Source organism: Orbicella franksi, chromosome 1 (genome assembly GCF_964199315.1).
Source record: "Orbicella franksi chromosome 1, jaOrbFran1.1, whole genome shotgun sequence".
In the NCBI taxonomy this organism is placed as follows: Eukaryota; Metazoa; Cnidaria; class Anthozoa; order Scleractinia; family Merulinidae; genus Orbicella; species Orbicella franksi.
In genome coordinates, this window is record NC_138145.1 from 38,929,746 (window position 1) to 38,946,582 (window position 16,837).

At 40.2% G+C, this 16,837-nt stretch overlaps 2 protein-coding genes across 3 annotated transcripts; both read left to right on the forward strand.

Annotated features, from left to right (window-relative positions):
• The first annotated feature begins 488 nt into the window (after nt 1–488).
• LOC145484528 (uncharacterized) lies at nt 489–3,720 on the forward strand. 2 transcript variants are annotated; one of them, XR_014049026.1, is made up of 4 exons: nt 489–602; nt 748–1,596; nt 2,354–2,487; nt 3,695–3,720. XR_014049026.1 is itself a non-coding variant. In XM_081463131.1 (2 exons), exons 1-2 carry the CDS (start codon nt 527–529, stop codon nt 1,338–1,340), a joined length of 669 nt encoding a protein of 222 aa, XP_081319257.1. In that variant the 5' UTR covers nt 489–526; the 3' UTR covers nt 1,341–2,281. The 2 variants fall into 2 exon arrangements, 1 of the variants encoding a protein (XP_081319257.1); XM_081463131.1 differs by lacking the exons at nt 2,354–2,487; nt 3,695–3,720 and having other exon boundaries at nt 748–2,281.
• Nucleotides 2,431–15,417, forward strand: LOC145498950 (cartilage oligomeric matrix protein-like). The gene is made up of 15 exons (XM_081478756.1): nt 2,431–2,487; nt 3,695–3,886; nt 4,934–5,038; nt 6,259–6,399; nt 7,877–8,166; nt 8,596–8,770; nt 9,211–9,263; nt 9,485–9,570; nt 10,842–10,937; nt 11,385–11,563; nt 12,399–12,620; nt 13,625–13,699; nt 13,773–13,921; nt 14,332–14,471; nt 14,565–15,417. Exons 1-15 carry the CDS (start codon nt 2,431–2,433, stop codon nt 14,603–14,605), a joined length of 2,001 nt encoding a protein of 666 aa, XP_081334882.1. The 3' UTR covers nt 14,606–15,417.
• Nucleotides 15,418–16,837: the final 1,420 nt, after the last annotated feature.

The window sequence follows — 16,837 nt, forward strand, 5'->3', positions numbered from 1 at the left end:
CCCCAAATTTGATTAAAAAAACCTCTCTGCTGGCTATCTGCCTCCTTGTGACTCATTAAATATCCAGAACGTCAATAATTATTACTCTCAACTAACTGGGGATCGAACTTTTAATTTTTCCCATACATTGACTGCAATTTTTGCTGGGTTTGCCCCCAGCAAGATGGCGTCTGAAACCATGTGATTAGCAAATTGTCCAAACTTTCACTGCTTCTGTGTACTTCTGTAAAAACTTGTTAGTGATTTGTCAGCCGAAAATGCAAAGATGATTGCCTTTTCATGCCAAAAATACTTATTGTTTATGTTAAACCAAACAAGGGCAACCCCACTATAGGAAAAAAGTTGCATTCAGTAAAACCCTTTGAATGCTTTGCCTTTGTCACTTTTGGTGAAAGCACCACTCACATTCCAGCATGCAAAATGACTCGTGGTCTCATCTGAAGGAACGTGTCATCAAACCTAGAGCAGGCCTGTAATTGCGGGTTTTCTTTTATAGTAGTTTACAGCTGTTTCTGAAAGAGAAAACATGATTTTCATCCCTTTGCGAGTTTTTCTTGGCTACTTTTTGTGCGTAAGTGTTTTCCGATTCACTAATTCGTTAGGTAGGTACCATTTCAATCGCCTTGACTGTCTTCGGTTTAACTTGCATGGTTTGCAAAATGGCGGCAGTACTTTTAGATTCAATGATCATGTTGTTTTCTTTCTTTACCTGAGCTCAAGCTTGTATTAATACTTTTAACTTTTTAGAAGTGAATTTGTTGGAGGCTTTCCAGGTGGATACCCAGATTCCAGGGATCTATCGTGAACAGGAGCTAGGTTTCACTGAATTTCGATTGACGGATGCAATACCGAGAATTTTAGCTTCCGACAACGTGGTTCAAGAGCTTACCACTCTTCTACAACAGCATGACGAGTTCATGATAATTGCGAACTTGAAAATGGCCGCAAAACGTTCTGGCACGGATACCGTGTTCTCTTTAGAGGACAAAAATTCGGGCAAGGCGATTTTAGCCTTTTGGACGGATTCTGCACGACGTAAACTTGGAATTAAAGTGTTGTTGACTGTTGGCCGCGAGAGAGGATTGCCTTTCAAACACTTGAACATTGATACGGAGGAATGGTACAATATCATTGTCCGTATCTACAGCAAAACAGATTCAAACGATACGATGTCAGCTGTAGAGCTTTTTATAAATTGTGAATTTATTGGAGTGTGGGACATAAATTCACAGTTGTCAGCCAATGTTCGGAATCGCTCGCTTCGCTTCCTTCTTGGACAAAGAGCACGAGGCGAGAAGTCATCTTGGTCAAAATGGAAGGCGAGTAAGCTTACATTTTAGGTGCGATTGTTTTTTTCCAATTCTCAAAATTAAAATAGTGTTATATTTACTATTTTGCCATTAATTTTAGATATCTGTAGCAAATCTGTGCTTTTGAAAGCTGATTAAACTACTACTTAAGCTTAATTTAATAGTTCTAAAATCTTTGCGCTGTATTTTTAGGGTAGTCTGAGAGATCTTCGCCTGATTTTTAATAGAAATCATTCTTGGTATGTGAATCCGTCGCGATGCAGACAAGCTACTACTGCATTTTCTCGTAAGTATTGAAGTAAACTTTTGTTTTTCTTAGCTTGGACTAAAAGTTCAGAGTACTTTCCTGTTCAACTTTGGATGACGCCCAGTTATAATCCCCACACACCCACCCCACCCACATCTCTTTCCTACTTATTGGGTCATATTTCAATTTTGTCTCATTGACCTTGGGTAGAGAAATATATAGAGTTCGCAAACTTAAAAACTATTGAAATGTTTAGCTCTTTGGGTGCAATATTGATAGAGATTTTTGCCTACCATATTTGCCTTCAAAAGGGCGGCAAAAGGGCTAATGAGGCCATATATTTTTTTGACAATTTTGAGTTTTTAAATCATACATGCACTTTCAACATTCAGAGTTGATATTTTTCTGACTCGTTCCAAGACTAATTAAGCAGACAGATATTTTTAACAAAGATTTCCCTATAAGGGTCATAGCCCCACCCTTCTGCTAGCAAAAAAACCAAACAATCAATCAGACTTCTAAGTTAACCTTTCCCTGATTATAAGCCGACTCCCAAAACCCTTTCTGAGGTTGTACTGGTGCAGGACTTATAACCACCTCTTAACAGTTTTCAGTTCCATCCCTAGTGATTGATTTTCTGTTGAATTCCTATTAAAAACATTTTTTCCTTCATAATATCGCTTTTAAACTACGAAAACAAGTCATTTAAATGTTAATCACTCTAGAAACTAGAAAGGATGAGAGGAAAAGAATAAGTCATCAATTTGTGAGACTTTTTTTTTTTTTATAACAACAGAAGCTTTCCCTCAAGAATCAGTTGAACAGCCCTGTCCGAACAAAGATAACACAGATCAGATAGACAAGCTATCAGGAATGGTGCAAGGCTTGGAGCAAGCCCTTGAAGACATCAAAAATGACGTATCATTACAAGTGAGATGTTTGTGTTATTTTTATCAAAACTTTTGTGTCATTTTTGTAAGTTTAGTCCAAGGCACTCTAACGCTAGTAATTAAAAATGTGATAAGCAAGTGCTTTCTATTCGACCAAAAATTACCTAACGGTCATTTAATTAAATTTCTGGAAATTTCCCGTGGCGAATGGAACATAATTTTTCCGAATATTTCTGAAAAAGAGGCCAACCTTGCGCTGTATATCTTAATTTTCGAACTTTCTTACTTGGAATTTCCATTTCGCTTGATTTCCAGAATTTTAAAACCTCGTCCACACTACGCCGGAGGAATTTGAAAACGGAGGTTTCACTCTAAAACCGCATCAAATATTTTCCGTTCACACTACGCCCGAGGAATTTTTCTGCACCTTTCAATAACATGCGGACTCTAAAATTCAAAGCTCAACCGACAAATGCGTTTTTCGCTACCGTCAATCAAATGCTCGGCGGCTCCTCCTAACTTCCGACTACTGCCGAACACTGTTTCGTTGTCTGAACTGTGCTCAACGATTTGATTACCTCCCGCTCGGCAGTAGTCGGAAGCTGGGAGGAGCGGCCGAACCGCCGGTGTTTTCAAATCCTCCAGTTTGAATAGCGTTTTCGGAAAGCTCCGTTGTCGTGACGGATTATTGTGGACGGTAGGTCTAACCGTAGAAATAAAGCTGCGTGTTCAAATTTCGCCGGCGTAGTGTTGAATAGGCCGTATTTCTGAGATTGGAGGAATTTAAAAGCGCCAGCTTTGCGTTTTCGTGTGGACGGAAAACGTTTTGAAAACGGAGCTTTTTAGAAAACGATGACGCCACTAAAATCATGTGATCAACCCTAACCTTGGAGGGCGCACTGAAGCGTTTCTGTCGACGCGTTTTCAAATTTCTCCGGCGTAGTGTGGACGGAAGACATTTGATGCGTTTTCAGAGTAAAAACGCCGTTTTCAAATTTCCCCAGCGTAGTGTGGACGGAAAATATTTAATACGTTTTCAGAATAAACGCCGTCTTCAAATTTCTCCGGTGTAGTGTGGACGGAAAACATTTGATGCGTCTTCAGAGTAAAACGCCATTTTGAAATTTCTCCGGCGTAGTCTGAACAAGGCCTTAGGAAAAGTTTATTTCCAAGAGTAGGCGTGTTTCAGTCAAGTTTTTTTTTATCTTATTGCTGTCTTACACTATGTTTTCTTTTTCCTGTTACAGTCATCTGATTCTCAGACCATAAGGAGATATCTGGAAGAGTGCGGTTACTGTAATGGTAACGGTCACAAAGGAGCTGCTGGTCCATCGCGGCTAAACCAGCAACAAATTGACTTCTGCTCTGAAGAACATGGTTCCTGTGACAAGAACGCCGACTGCATTCTGACTGAAGGAGGAAGAGCCTTTGTTTGCCAAGTACGAAATCAGTCTTGTAATTTTCAAGGATACTAACCGCTCGGCAACATTTAAAACGGTGTAATTATTACATCACCTTATCAGGTTTTATTTGGAAGTCGCAATTTAGCTCCAGCTATCTCTTTTTCAACAACTTATTCTAATCTTACTGGTAAGCCTTAAACGGATCACGGTCGATAGAAAAAAAATCTAGCATGGCACCTATAATAGATGGTGTCAGGTATGATGTTAGAATTTTGATATATCGAATGTGAGCTATTCTTTCGGATTCTCTTTCTTCCATCCCTCATAAATGCATCGTGCTTTAATCAACTTAAGTTGCTCATTATTTCTACCGTGTTTCATTCGATCGCTCTTTTGCTCGTTCATTCTTTCGCAGTTCGCTCGTTCATATTCGTTCGCTGTATCGCCCGTCCTGTCCCGTCCGTCTGTCAGTCTGTTGTTTCATTCGTTCGTTCGTTCGTTCGTTCGATCGTTCGTCTGTTCGTTCGTTCGTGCGTGCGTGCGTTCGTTTGTTCGTGCGTTCGTTTGTTCGTGCCTTCCTTCTTTCGTTCGTTCGTTCGGTCGCTTGTTCGTTCGTACGTAAAGCCCGCCGTCCTTCAGTCGGTCGTTCGCTCGTTTGCTCGTTCTCTCGTTCGCTTTTCTCTAGGGAGTTTTAAGCTTGGTTTCACTAGCGACGCAATCACTTTCACAAGCACAAGCACAAGCGCAAGAGAAAGCGTAAACACGATAATTCTTATCTCATCGTGAAAACGAAATACCGCTCGGGCATAACACAAGCACAAGGATATTTACCACACGTGGTTATGTTTGGCCAATGAAAACACTGGATCCAGATTACCTCGCGCCTAAACAGTTTGGAATGTTCGGGTGGTTTTGCTTGTGCTTGTGTTTGCGTCGAATTTCGTTTCCACTTGGGTCATCCCATTTGTGCTTGCGCAAATCTGTTCTGCTCACCCATTGCTCTTTAAACTTGTTCTTCCTTTTTGCTGTTCATCGCTATTAGACCTAATCATAGTTCTTAAAGATTTTGCCTTTTTCTAACAGTGTAAGATTGGTCATGGAGGTAATGGAAAATATTGTGGACTAGACACTGACTTGGATGGTATTCCAGATGCTGAACTATCGTGCCACGATCGCTCGTGTGCCAAGGTGAGAAAGATATGGAGCTTCTATCAATACTAGAAACCAGACTTTCATCACAAGAGCTAAAATCATATAAGGTTATCTATTTCGGATCCACTCTAAGGAAAAATTGGCGTGCTTTTACAATACTTTTTCTCGTTCTCTTTCTTTAGTAAAGTTTGTTTGTACAAATACCTTGTTTCTATCGAGTTATAGAAACACGAGTGGAAGTTTGGGAGAACGAGAAATGCTGTGGGAATACGAGCCGCAGAGGGGTGTTTCCACAGCTTTTTCGAGTTCTCCCAAACTTTCACGAGTGTTTCTATAACTCTATAGAAACACGGAGAACATGTTTTCTATTTCTTTTAGAAAACACGGTGACGAAAAAAAAAGGAAAACAACTTGTTAACTTTGATTATCAAAATGTAAATTCTCTTTGCTCGCGCATTACGTCAACAGCTCGTGCTATGATTCTGTGTTCTATCGAGTTATAGAAACACGATTTTTAACCAATCGGGGCGCGTATTTTCTTAGGACTGTTTTCTAATAGTAGATAATCTGTCTCGCTCTATACCTCATTAATGTTCACATTCTGACTACACTAACACGAGACGTTCAATATGAATACAGATGTAGTTTAATGAGGATGCCAGTGGCGGATCTAGGGGAGGCGCCGGGGGGTCCGGAACCCCTTATCTTGGGCAAAAAAAAGAAGAAATCACAGAAGGAAGAAAAACCGGCAGGGCAAGAAAAACAAAACCGTCCACCCCCCCTCCTTTCGTAGCTCAAGGTCTGGATCCGCCGCTGAATGCGTCAGTCAGTCACCAGATCTAGATCTAGTAGTCCGTCTAATAAGATAATTTGTATCCTTGCAAATTACAACTATTGGTTCTAACAATTAAAACCAGATACGAAAAACCACTAAACAAAACACCCTTTAGCTGTGGCGAAAAATATGTGGAAACGTAACCCTCACCAATAAGCTAGAGCATTTTGCGATTATACATACAAGCTGTTACAACAAAAGCTCAATAAATAAGTGGACGAACACGAAGACTTACTAACATAGAATGACCTAAATCTCCTGCCAAATGCCTAAATTGTCCATTAACGTCCCATGACACCCCGCGAGCCTCTCCATCGTGCCGTCAGAATGATAGTTTCTGACTAATTCGTCCCTCAGTGGTCAGAAATTGCGTTTACCAACTATTTGACTGTGATTAATTTTCGCGAATGTTCTTTATCAGGACAACTGCCCTAACATTCCTAACGCGGGACAAGAGGATGTCGACGAAGACTTCCAAGGAGACGCCTGTGATTCTGATGCAGACAATGACGGCATTCTCAATTCCAATCCGGTTGGTATTGATACATTTTCTGCTTATCAGGTCTGAGTTCGATTTACCTTGCGATCGTAAGTTAAATCTGGAATCATTTTCTGCTTATCAGGTCTGAGTTCGATTTACCTTGCGATCGTAACTTAAATCTGGAATCATTTTCTGCTTATCAGGTCTGAGTTCGATTTACCTTGCGATCGTAAGTTAAATCTGGAACTATCATTTTCTGCTTATCAGATCTGAGTTCGATTTAACTTGCGATCGTAAGTTAAATCTGGAATCATTTTCTACTTATCAGATCTGAGTTCGATTTACCTTGCGATCGTAAGTTAAATCTGGAACTATCATTTTCTGCTTATCAGGTCTGAGTTCGATTTAACTTGCGATCGTGAGTTAAATCTGAAATCATTTTCTGCTTATCAGATCTGAGTTCGATTTACCTTGCGATCGTAAGTTAAATCTGGAATCATTTTCTGCTTATCAGATCTGAGTTCGATTTAACTTGCGATCGTAAGTTAAATCTGGAATCATTTTCTCTTATCAGATCTGAATTCGATTTAACTTGCGATCGTAAGTTAAATCTGAAATCATTTTCTGCTTATTAGATCTGAGTTCGATTTACCTTGCGCGCGTAAGTTAAATCTGAAATCATTTTCTGCTTATCAGATCTGAGTTCGATTTACCTTGCGATCGTAAGTTAAATCTGGAATCATTTTCTGCTTATCAGATCTGAGGTCGATTTACCTTGCGATCGTAAGTTAAATCTGGAATCATTTTCTGCTTATCAGATCTGAGGTCGATTTACCTTGCGCTCGTAAGTTAAATCTGAAATCACTTTCTGCTTATCAGATCTGAGTTCGATTTAACTTGCGATCGTAAGTTAAATCTGGAATCATTTTCTGCTTATCAGATCTGAGTTCGATTTAACTTGCGATCGTAAGTTAAATCTGAAATCATTTTCTGTTTATCAGGTCTGAGTTCGATTTAACTTGCGATCGTAACTTAAATATTAAGTAATTGTATTGTTTTGTAGAGTAAGTTACGCAAATTGTAGCATTGTATGTTTGCACCTGTAATTGCATCGTATTGTTAAGAAGCGTAGGTAGACAAGTGTAAGTAGTTGTATTTCTGTTGTAAATTGGGTAAGTACACGTAACAGTGCTGGGAGTAGTGTGAATCACAATCAACGTAAAGAAAAAGATAGGGAAAAAAAAAAGATTTGGGTTCGCGTATAAAAGCAATTGTCCGTCGTGTAGCAGTTGTAAACGTTATCAGTGGTTTAGGGATAGAATCTGATAGGCGGGACATAATGTACCATCACAAGTTGAACTCTGGTTGGCCGATAATGATCACGTGATGTGGAGTAAGGAACTTCAATCTCACATTACCTCTCTCGTCTCAGTAGCGTAAATGGGTCCCGCGAGGTGTTGGAGAAATATAACAAATTTAAGGGTAACCTGCATTGGCCTGGGGGGTGGGGAGGGGGTAGGGGGGCTCATACTAACAAAATGGGGGAGGGGGGGGGGGGAGGAGGAATTCATACTACAAAAATCGCCGGCACCACTACGAGAGGCTAAAATGTTGGCTACGCCCATCAGTTGTAGCGTACTCTATTCCACTATACCATTCCAAGCTAAAAACTCTGGTTTTCCTTTCGTTTCAGGACAATTGTCCGTTCACGCCCAATTCTGATCAGAAGGATAGTGACTGGGACAGAATAGGAGACGAGTGTGATAGCTGTCCTCTCACAGAAAACGCAAATCAGGAAGCCATTTGTCTTGATGATAGAGATTATGACGGTGAGTACATTACTTGGACGTTTTATTTCGGAAGGATAATTTTCAGACACTTTTTATCTCATTTCGGATGAGTTTTGGACGAAAATTTCGGACGCTTTGCCGAAGCATAGCTAACGTAAATTTAAACCACCAAACACGATTTAGACTGAAACAGCATCTGTTAAAATGATTGTTTTACTGACACAGATCGAGCGACTTTATGGAAACCCGCCAGGATCAATATCCGGAAAGGGTTGCTTAATTTGATATTCTTTACTATTGTAGTGATCACTTGGAACTAGACTTAAATGAATATTTTCAGTATTATTTCGAGACTCAAAACGACACTGTAGTGAAACAATTGCAAGCCTGACGGAGTGTTTGGCTTATCTTCAGTGCTAATTCACAAACGAATCTTATTATTATTCTCAGGCTTGCAACACGTTGGTTAAGAATATGCCAACATTAGCGCGAGTAGAGATAGCTGGGCCGACTCTTGTGACCTTTGTTTTGTTTGTATACCGCTAGGTGTTGGAGAAAAGGACAATTGTCCTAATGTAGCCAACACAGAGCAGAGGGACTCTGATCAAGACGGGGTGGGAGATACCTGCGACAACTGCAAGTACAAACACAACCCTAATCAGGTATCATCAAGTTGAAATCTATTTTTTTTCTTAACTGAAAACCTTCCTGACCTTTTTATTCTATAAGGACGAGTCCTCGCTAGCCAGCCGGGCACCGGCTCTAGGTAGAGTATAGTTTTCCGCGCCCCCTAACCCCCACCCCCTTCCCTTGTAGACGGGCTGAAACGTCGTTCAAGGCAAGTAACACAACACTCTTGACGTTACTGAGCACGAGCAAGGCTAGGAGTAAGCAACTTTGCTTCCACAACGTGTGCTCTTCTCAGAGACTGGTTTCGACGGTTGCGAGACGAAATGCTATGTGACGTAATGGTCACAAAGTGTCCTACTACACCCTCTCTTTCATCTTCCTCACACTGATCTATATTAATTGTTAAAGGAAACTGACTTGATAAAATAAAGAACTCTTCTCTCTACTGAATACTGATTCAATCCATCAACAGCTTGATGGCGACAACGATCTGGTGGGTGATGCATGTGACAATAATTACGACACGTAAGTAGTGTTTCTGTTATCTAACTTTGTTTGACTGTGTTAAGAAATTTTAAGCGGAACATTTTAAGGGTTAGGAAAGGACCATTATTTTTTTGAGGGGATGGGGAGAGAGAGATTTCCCAAACAATAATTCTTGCACAGCAAAAGCGGCTGAAAATTAAATCGTGCAAGGGAAGCCATTTTTTGCAGCTGCTCCAGTCGTTTTCTTTTTATGACTGTAGGGATACAGATGGAGTTCAAAATAACATAGACAACTGCCCACGGACGCCAAACCCTGACCAGCTGGACACTGATGGCGATCAAATAGGTAACATGGGTTCCATTTAGGACATAACATACCAAACACGAAAGACCGTGTTTGACCACATTTCCAAACACCGAGAAGAGAGTTGAAAACTGATAACGAACTTCGAGGTGTTTGGAAATGTGGTCAAATACTGTCTTGAGTGTTCGATATATCTTCTCAATCGAAACTAAAACTAAGGAGTAAAGTAGAAATAAAATCGTAAGACTCTATGCTAATTAAGATCAGATATCCAAACACCATCACGGCCATGATTCCCTTTGTTTGGCGTGCGCGGAAAGGTTCTCAGCAGGGTTAAGTCTTACCTTACCGATCGGAGCCTACGCGTTTCACTGAATGGTGCAACTTCCAGAAAGTTTAGCTTGAATTATGACGTTCCACAGGGTTCCTGTTTGGGGTCCATACTCTTTGTCGTCTACGCTTCCAAGTTGTTCGATATTATTCTGTCACGTTTACTTGAAACTGTTTTGCTGATAACTTTCAGTCATATCTATCATTTAAACCTGGTGACGCCAAAACACAAGACGAAGCCGTTGCAGCTATGGAGAATTGTGTACGCGATTTCAAAACATAGATGCTGCAAGACAAATTGATGATAAATGATGGCAAGACTGAATTTATAATCATTGGTTCCAAACACCAACTTTCCAAGTTCAACGAGTGTTCAATACGTGTCGTCAGCTTTGGTGTTTTCTCTGTTAATACAGTGAGAAACCTAGGCTCCTGGTTTGACTCGAACTTGTCAATGTCAACGCATATTAACAAGGTTGTGCAGTACCGCCTTCTTTTATTTCCATAATATCCTACGTATCAGGAAGTATTTCGACCAGAAATTAACATAATGAATTATTAATGAGTTTCAGAATAGAGAATGAAATACGAAGCTTTGTATATCTTTTCACATCTAAACCCATCCCTTATGGCAATTGAACTTGAAGGCGATCGCAAGCCTGTTATTCTAGCTATTCTGTCGAGGAACTAACTTGAGCATTCGCGAGATCAGTGGCAAGGGAGAACAATTCAAGTTAAGCGCCTCCGAGAGCCAGGACGACAAGAAACTTTTTGTGTCTAAGCCCGGCGCCCTATCTCCGAGAATTGAGCGACCGCGCAGGTTTCAAAACTTCTCATCTAATCATAAAGGAAGATAAGGCAGAGAGGTCAAAGAAGCCACTGGCTAAAGAATGCTTGATTCAGTTATCGATATAAATTTTGATAAAAACGTTACCACATAAGCTACTCAGTGGTTCCTTTAAAGTATTTTTTTTCTTTCTCAGGTGATGTTTGCGACTATGACGATGATAATGATAAAGTTCTTGATGAAAAAGACAACTGTCCACTGATTTACAACCGTGATCAGCAAGATACTGATGGTAAGTGCTGTGCACTTTGCTTGACGCAAAATCAGAATTTGTGAGGTTTTCTGGAAATATAGCTTTATAGTGTTTTAAATTCCAACATGAACGATCCTGACACACATGCCCATCATGAGGGTAACATACAGAACTCGCAACCGTCTACCTCTCTATAGCGTCCGGTCTTAGCTCCGTGGGCAGAGCATTGTAGCTGTACTGCCACGTTGAAACCTTTACCCTTTAACTACCTACGTTGATTCAGATTTCCCAAGGTCGCTGTCAGTAATAAAGTCTATCTACAGTTTACAATTTATTTCATACTGATACTTGTACTTGATAGCAGAAATATTCGATTCCCGTTGGAGACTGAATTTGTTCAGGCTGTAGTTTCAACTACTTAAGCTGATATAGCAAGAACGATCTCATTCTCTTTCGCTGAGCTGATCTTATTTGTCAATCCTAAAGGAGACGGTGTAGGAGACAGCTGTTCATCAGACTATGACGGCGATCACATCCCAGATACGGAGGACGCCTGTCCTAATAACAATCAGATCACCCGGACCGACTTCAGAGAGCCCCAGACTGTATTTTTGGATCCTTATGGGGACTCGCAAGTGGACCCAGAGTGGAAAGTCAGCAACGAGGTATAATGTGACAGCAGTTCTTTTGTTGAATGAATGGATGAATGAAAGAATTTATTTGACTTTATTTAGTTATTTCTAAATATATCAGTGCAATGATATATTTCTGCAGGTTGAAAGAAAAAAATTACACGACTATTCGTGCGAATACTCGTGTTTCACCTGCCTGCACATCCGTTTTCATTCAAATCAAACTCGCGTTGATATGAAAAGTTCAAAGGTGCAGAACTGCAAAACCTTTCAGCTGGGTGGCTGTGCAACGGTGTTTTGATAGCCAGGTTTGCTTGAATTTAATTGTGGTACATGACATATTTCAACCTGTTGATTCCGTTAAAGGGTGCCGACATTTGGCAACTCAAGAACAGCGATCCAGGATTAGCTATTGGTGAGATCAAAGAAAGTCTACTCTGGTATACCGTTTCAATTTTTTATTTTCCAGCAACTTAATGATATCAGTAAACTCGTTCGAGGCCATGAAGTAGCTTCAGCCGGGGTAGCCTGCTTTGTCGCCGTCTATGAAGAGGGGCACCTTTAATCCCGTTAGATCAAAAGCTTATTCCAATCCTTTTTAAAATCTAGGTCTACATCTCATATTTAATTGGTGTAAGCAAATACAATTAAATTTGTCAAATAGCATCTATTTACATCATCTCCAGGACTTTCATTAACGGCCAGGCACCAGGTAAATTGATTAGCTGTTAGGATGATTTTGCCGGCCCACCTGGTTTGACCATTTAGCTAGACTGGAGAAAAGTTTTTCTCATAAAGAAGTTCAGTTCAAGAAGTTTTTCCTACCTATGGGAACTGATTGCCCTCTTGCAGAAAACTTTAATGAAAGCCTTGCCTCCCTCTTACCTTGACAGGTCGCAGTCGCTTTTCTGGAGTTGATTTCTCAGGCACGCTGTTTATAAACAATAACGACGATGATGACTTCGCGGGTATTGTGTTCAGTTATCAGAGTAGCAGCGCATTCTACGTGATCACTTGGAAGAAGAAGCGTCAAACATATTGGGAGAAAACACCATTCGCTGCTATAGCTGAGCCGGGACTGCAACTGAAGGTCAGTACTACTTACGTGTAAGTGGTATGTAGTATTTTGCCCCGTCTCCACTCAAAACAAGCATTGTTAGTCGATCTACAGAATCGCGATTTCATGTGGGAACACCTCAAAGACTATTTACTTATACCTCTTGAAAAACTATTGCTGTTTAATTTGTTGCTAGTTCATTGAAGACATCGTTGTTTAGTCCACTTTGTCTAGGTGTACTTTGGAACGTTTTTTAAAGGAACTTGGTTCAGAACAGAGTGGCGAAGTGTCAAATCAGGTTTCGATAACTCAGCTATTCACGTCTCAGAATGGAACTACAAATTCTGTTTAAGAATAAGAAAGTTCTTTCTAAAAAGTCTGCAGCAAAAAATGTTGCTCCCTTTTCACTGACAGCTACAAAACCTAAACTAATCCAGATTTGGTTTACGTCACTTTTCGCGCGCTTAGCACTGGTCACGTGTTTCCCCTGCCTTGGCATTGGTTTAGTGTTTTACTAGCGTGGTTTTGATTATGTTTTGTTGTCCCTGGCGCGGTTTACTGTCGCCCACGCTTGACATCAATTACAGGTTTTCGCGCACTTGGCTCGGACTTGTTTTCTCGCGCTTTAACTAAGCTTAGTCACGGTATTTTGAGTTATTTTAGCCAAGTACAAAATAACCTTAAAAATTGAAGAAACCTGAAAATAATAGTTTACTAAGATAGAAAAACACCAAAGCGACGATGATAATAATAATAATAATAATAATAATAATAATAATAATAATAATAATAATAATAATAATAATAGTAATAATAAACCATAAAGGGACATGAATGGTTAAAGACGGAGAAGATTGACACGGATTACGAACGAAGAACTTGAAAAATCTAGGCTGAAATTCTCAAGATGCGTAAACTAAACATTGACTAGCTCCTTTAACGTTCAGTTTTACATGTTCTCGCTTCTTATTTTGGTTGATTAACACATTTCCAAATAACACCGATTAAACGTTTAGTTCCCATTTCTTTCAACACAGGCTGTCAATTCGAAGAGTGGTCCAAGCCAAACCCTTCGGAACGCTTTGTGGAACTCCAACACTACCCCGGATGAGGTAACCGTGGTAACCGATATATTCCGCGCTTGCACCTTCAAGAAATTAATCTCAAAGCCTGTTATTATTTCAGGTGAAAGTGCTATGGTCGGATCCTTCGCAGACTCCCTGGCAGAATAAGACGGCTTACAGATGGGAACTGTATCATCGGCCGGCAGTGGGGCTTATTAGGTATACAGTGCCGGGGGAACTCCCATATAAAAATGAAGGGGGCGCTCTCCGGAAATTTTGAAAAGATCTCCTAAGAGGACCAAGAACCTGTTTTATGGGCGTGAGTTGAATTTTTTTTTTTTCTCCCTTAAGGGGAACCAGTTCTAAAACAACACATTATCTCCTGTCATAGTTTTTCGGCACAATATACTAAAAGGTACCTTAAAAGTTCCCGCTGTGGACCTTTTGCGACTGAACAACCTCAGAGGTAGCAAAACGGCTTTTTTAACCTCTAAAAGGTGCGACGAGCTCCCCCGTCCGTATTACATGAGTTCCCTGGGATACAGTTTGATTACTACACAGCTAAATCTAGAACCATTATTTAACTTAGGACACTCGCTATGCAGAGATGTCATCGTTTAACCCGTCCATGTAAAAGTTCTCTCGAAGCTAAATTTTATTTCTTCCCGTATTTTCTACAGGCTGCAAGTATTTCGCGGTTCGGAGATGATTACTGACTCCGGAAATATCGAGGACCACACTCACCTGGGGGGTAGGCTGGGTGTGTTTGGCTTCTCGCAGGCCAAAATCATCTGGTCAAACATTCGGCACAAATGTACAGGTAATAACTAGCTTATTTGTTTGGTTAATGTGAATTTTTGGAACAGTGTTCAATTTTTAAACTAACTAAAGCTATTTTTGTTTGTTATTTCAGAGAAAGTTCCTGGGTTCTTCAATTCTGTGAAAAAGAACTGATCTAGTTGGCATTGTATTGGTTGTAAAGGTTATAACAACCTTATTCAGTGCAGCAAAAAAAGACCTTTTAAATGGCCGGGCAAAAATGCACTTCGTTATGCAAACAGTGAAAAGCGCGGGAAAATATGTAACGAGTACAAAGCGCGGGAAAATATGTAGCGGGTTCAAAGCGCGGGAAAAGATGTAACGATTTCAATGCGCGGAAAAAGATGCAGCGGGTACAAAGCGCGGGAAAATATGTAGCGGGTACAAAGCGCGGGAAAAATGTGACGAGTAGAAAGCGCGGGAAAATATGTAGCGGGTGCAAAGCGCGTGATATATGTAGCGGGTGCAAAGCGCGGGAGAATATGTAACAGGTACAAATTGCGAGAAAATATGTAACAGGTGCAAAGCAGTGCAAATATGTAATGGTTACAGAGCGCGTAACCCGACTGGCGACTGACTTTGCTTTGCTCCTGACTGGTTTAAAACTCGACAGGTTCTGATTAATGAGAGGGGTTTTTCTATCCAATTACAAAGCTCAACAAAAACCAGCGCGGAAAGATTCAGCATTTTTAACAGTCAAGCGAGAACCACCTTAGATTCCACTACCCAATACGTTTGTAAACTAGTTTTGTTTCGTTATTGGTGCGTCCCTAAGTTGTCAAGAGTGATGCACCACGTTTGGTGCCACTCAATCGGAGTTACAAAAGGACGTTTGACAAAGGGAGCAGTTGTTGCTTTTATAGTTGGCACAAAGTTGATATTAATTCTAGGTGACTAAAATAGTTCGCTCAGTTAATTGTAGTACATGTAACGTTCTGCTAATTTCAATACTGTAATTCACTTTCGACTTCAAAAATTCCCTCGATTTAATTTTACCAAAACAGCGATAACACTAAAGAGAATTATATCGAAAGGTAGGGAACACTTTATGCACAGCCACTTATAAGTTTGCTGTTCTCCTGTGTGAAAAAAAAAAAGAGAATTCTAGTATGTTATTGTTCCCCGAGCCTCCGGTTTGGCCAAAAGTTTGCCTTGGTGTTAATGTTTTGAAATTAAGTGCACGTTTAGGGGGTCGTTCAGGTCGACGAGATTTTGAAATATAATAAATGACTTTTCATGTGTTGTTGGTACTCCTTTGTGAAAGAAGTAAATACTTGTTTATATTTTTGCTGGTGCAAAAAATACGCCTTGCTTTTGGGGGGGGGGGTGGGGGAAGTGGGAGGGGAAGGGCTGCAACAAGCGATATGTAAAGCTTTTACAAAACGAATGATGAACCGAGGTGTTATTAATTAGAGCCTCAAACATCTGGTTTGTTTCTGTCTTATCCAGCAAACTCTGAACATAAGAATCTTGTAACTGACATGTACCGTTTTCCTTTTTTTCACTTGAATCAATTTTTGTAAAAAGCGAAGGCTGTTCCGCCATCTCTCCGTATTCGATGCCTTCAAAGACTTCAAACGTTCTTCTAAATCAGAGAGAGAGAGAGAGGGAGGGAGGGAGGGGTGGGAGGTTTTTCGGATAGACACAGCAGTGAAACACTGAGGGAAAATCTATTGAAAATAAACATGATTAAATGTGAAAAACCCAACAAAGTGTATACATGGCTCGGATAGCTTTAAGCCTTATTCTGAATTCTCCTCTCGAATTATAGACACTTAGGAATTTTTAGGTTCATCTGCAGGATTTTCCTGCCATTTGCCCAAGTTTTTCAATGAAAACAACGAAAGGCACGTGGAGTGGAAAAAGAGAAAAAAAAAAGCGTTGCCTTAATCAGAAACAACTTTGTTTTGCATTGATTGAAATGAACCTGATCTGCAATTTGTAGCAAAAAAAGTTAAATTTAAACAGTTTGCAGCGAGCAAAAATAAAGTTTGAACTAAGTTAACTGGCAAATCATTGTGGTTTATGAGTAGATCGTTAAAAAAGCGAAAAAAGACAACGACGAAAAGCAATTTAAAATGGCTAATATTTCGCACTTAATAAAACTAATTAAAAAGCATGGTTTTGTTTGAATTAGGAGGTATTAATAAATTCATTACACAGCAGGCTCGCCCACTTTGAAAAATTGACAACATAACTAGTGTACAGACGCCTGAGGGATAAAGCCACACAAAAGAATACGACAATTAAAAAATATTTGACGATGGTTGCCATAACCTTGTGTTCACTTGGTAATTGCACTGTTGGAGTCTGCGTATAATCAGCTTGTCAAGAGGTGCACCCACGATTGAAAGCCTTGCTCAATAT

Excerpts from the sequence above, each read along its gene's own strand:
- LOC145498950 (XM_081478756.1), top strand. The coding sequence starts at position 2,431 with ATGGTGCAAGGCTTGGAGCAAGCCCTTGAAGACATCAAAAATGACGTA. Across the intron at positions 2,488-3,694 it reads AAAATGACGTATCATTACAA|TCATCTGATTCTCAGACCAT; the intron begins GTGAGATGTTTG and ends TTCCTGTTACAG. Across the intron at positions 8,167-8,595 it reads GGTGAGTACATTACTTGGAC|CGCGAGTAGAGATAGCTGGG; the intron begins GTTTTATTTCGG and ends TGCCAACATTAG.
- LOC145484528 (XM_081463131.1), top strand. The coding sequence starts at position 527 with ATGATTTTCATCCCTTTGCGAGTTTTTCTTGGCTACTTTTTGTGCGTA. Across the intron at positions 603-747 it reads CCGATTCACTAATTCGTTAG|AAGTGAATTTGTTGGAGGCT; the intron begins GTAGGTACCATT and ends TTAACTTTTTAG.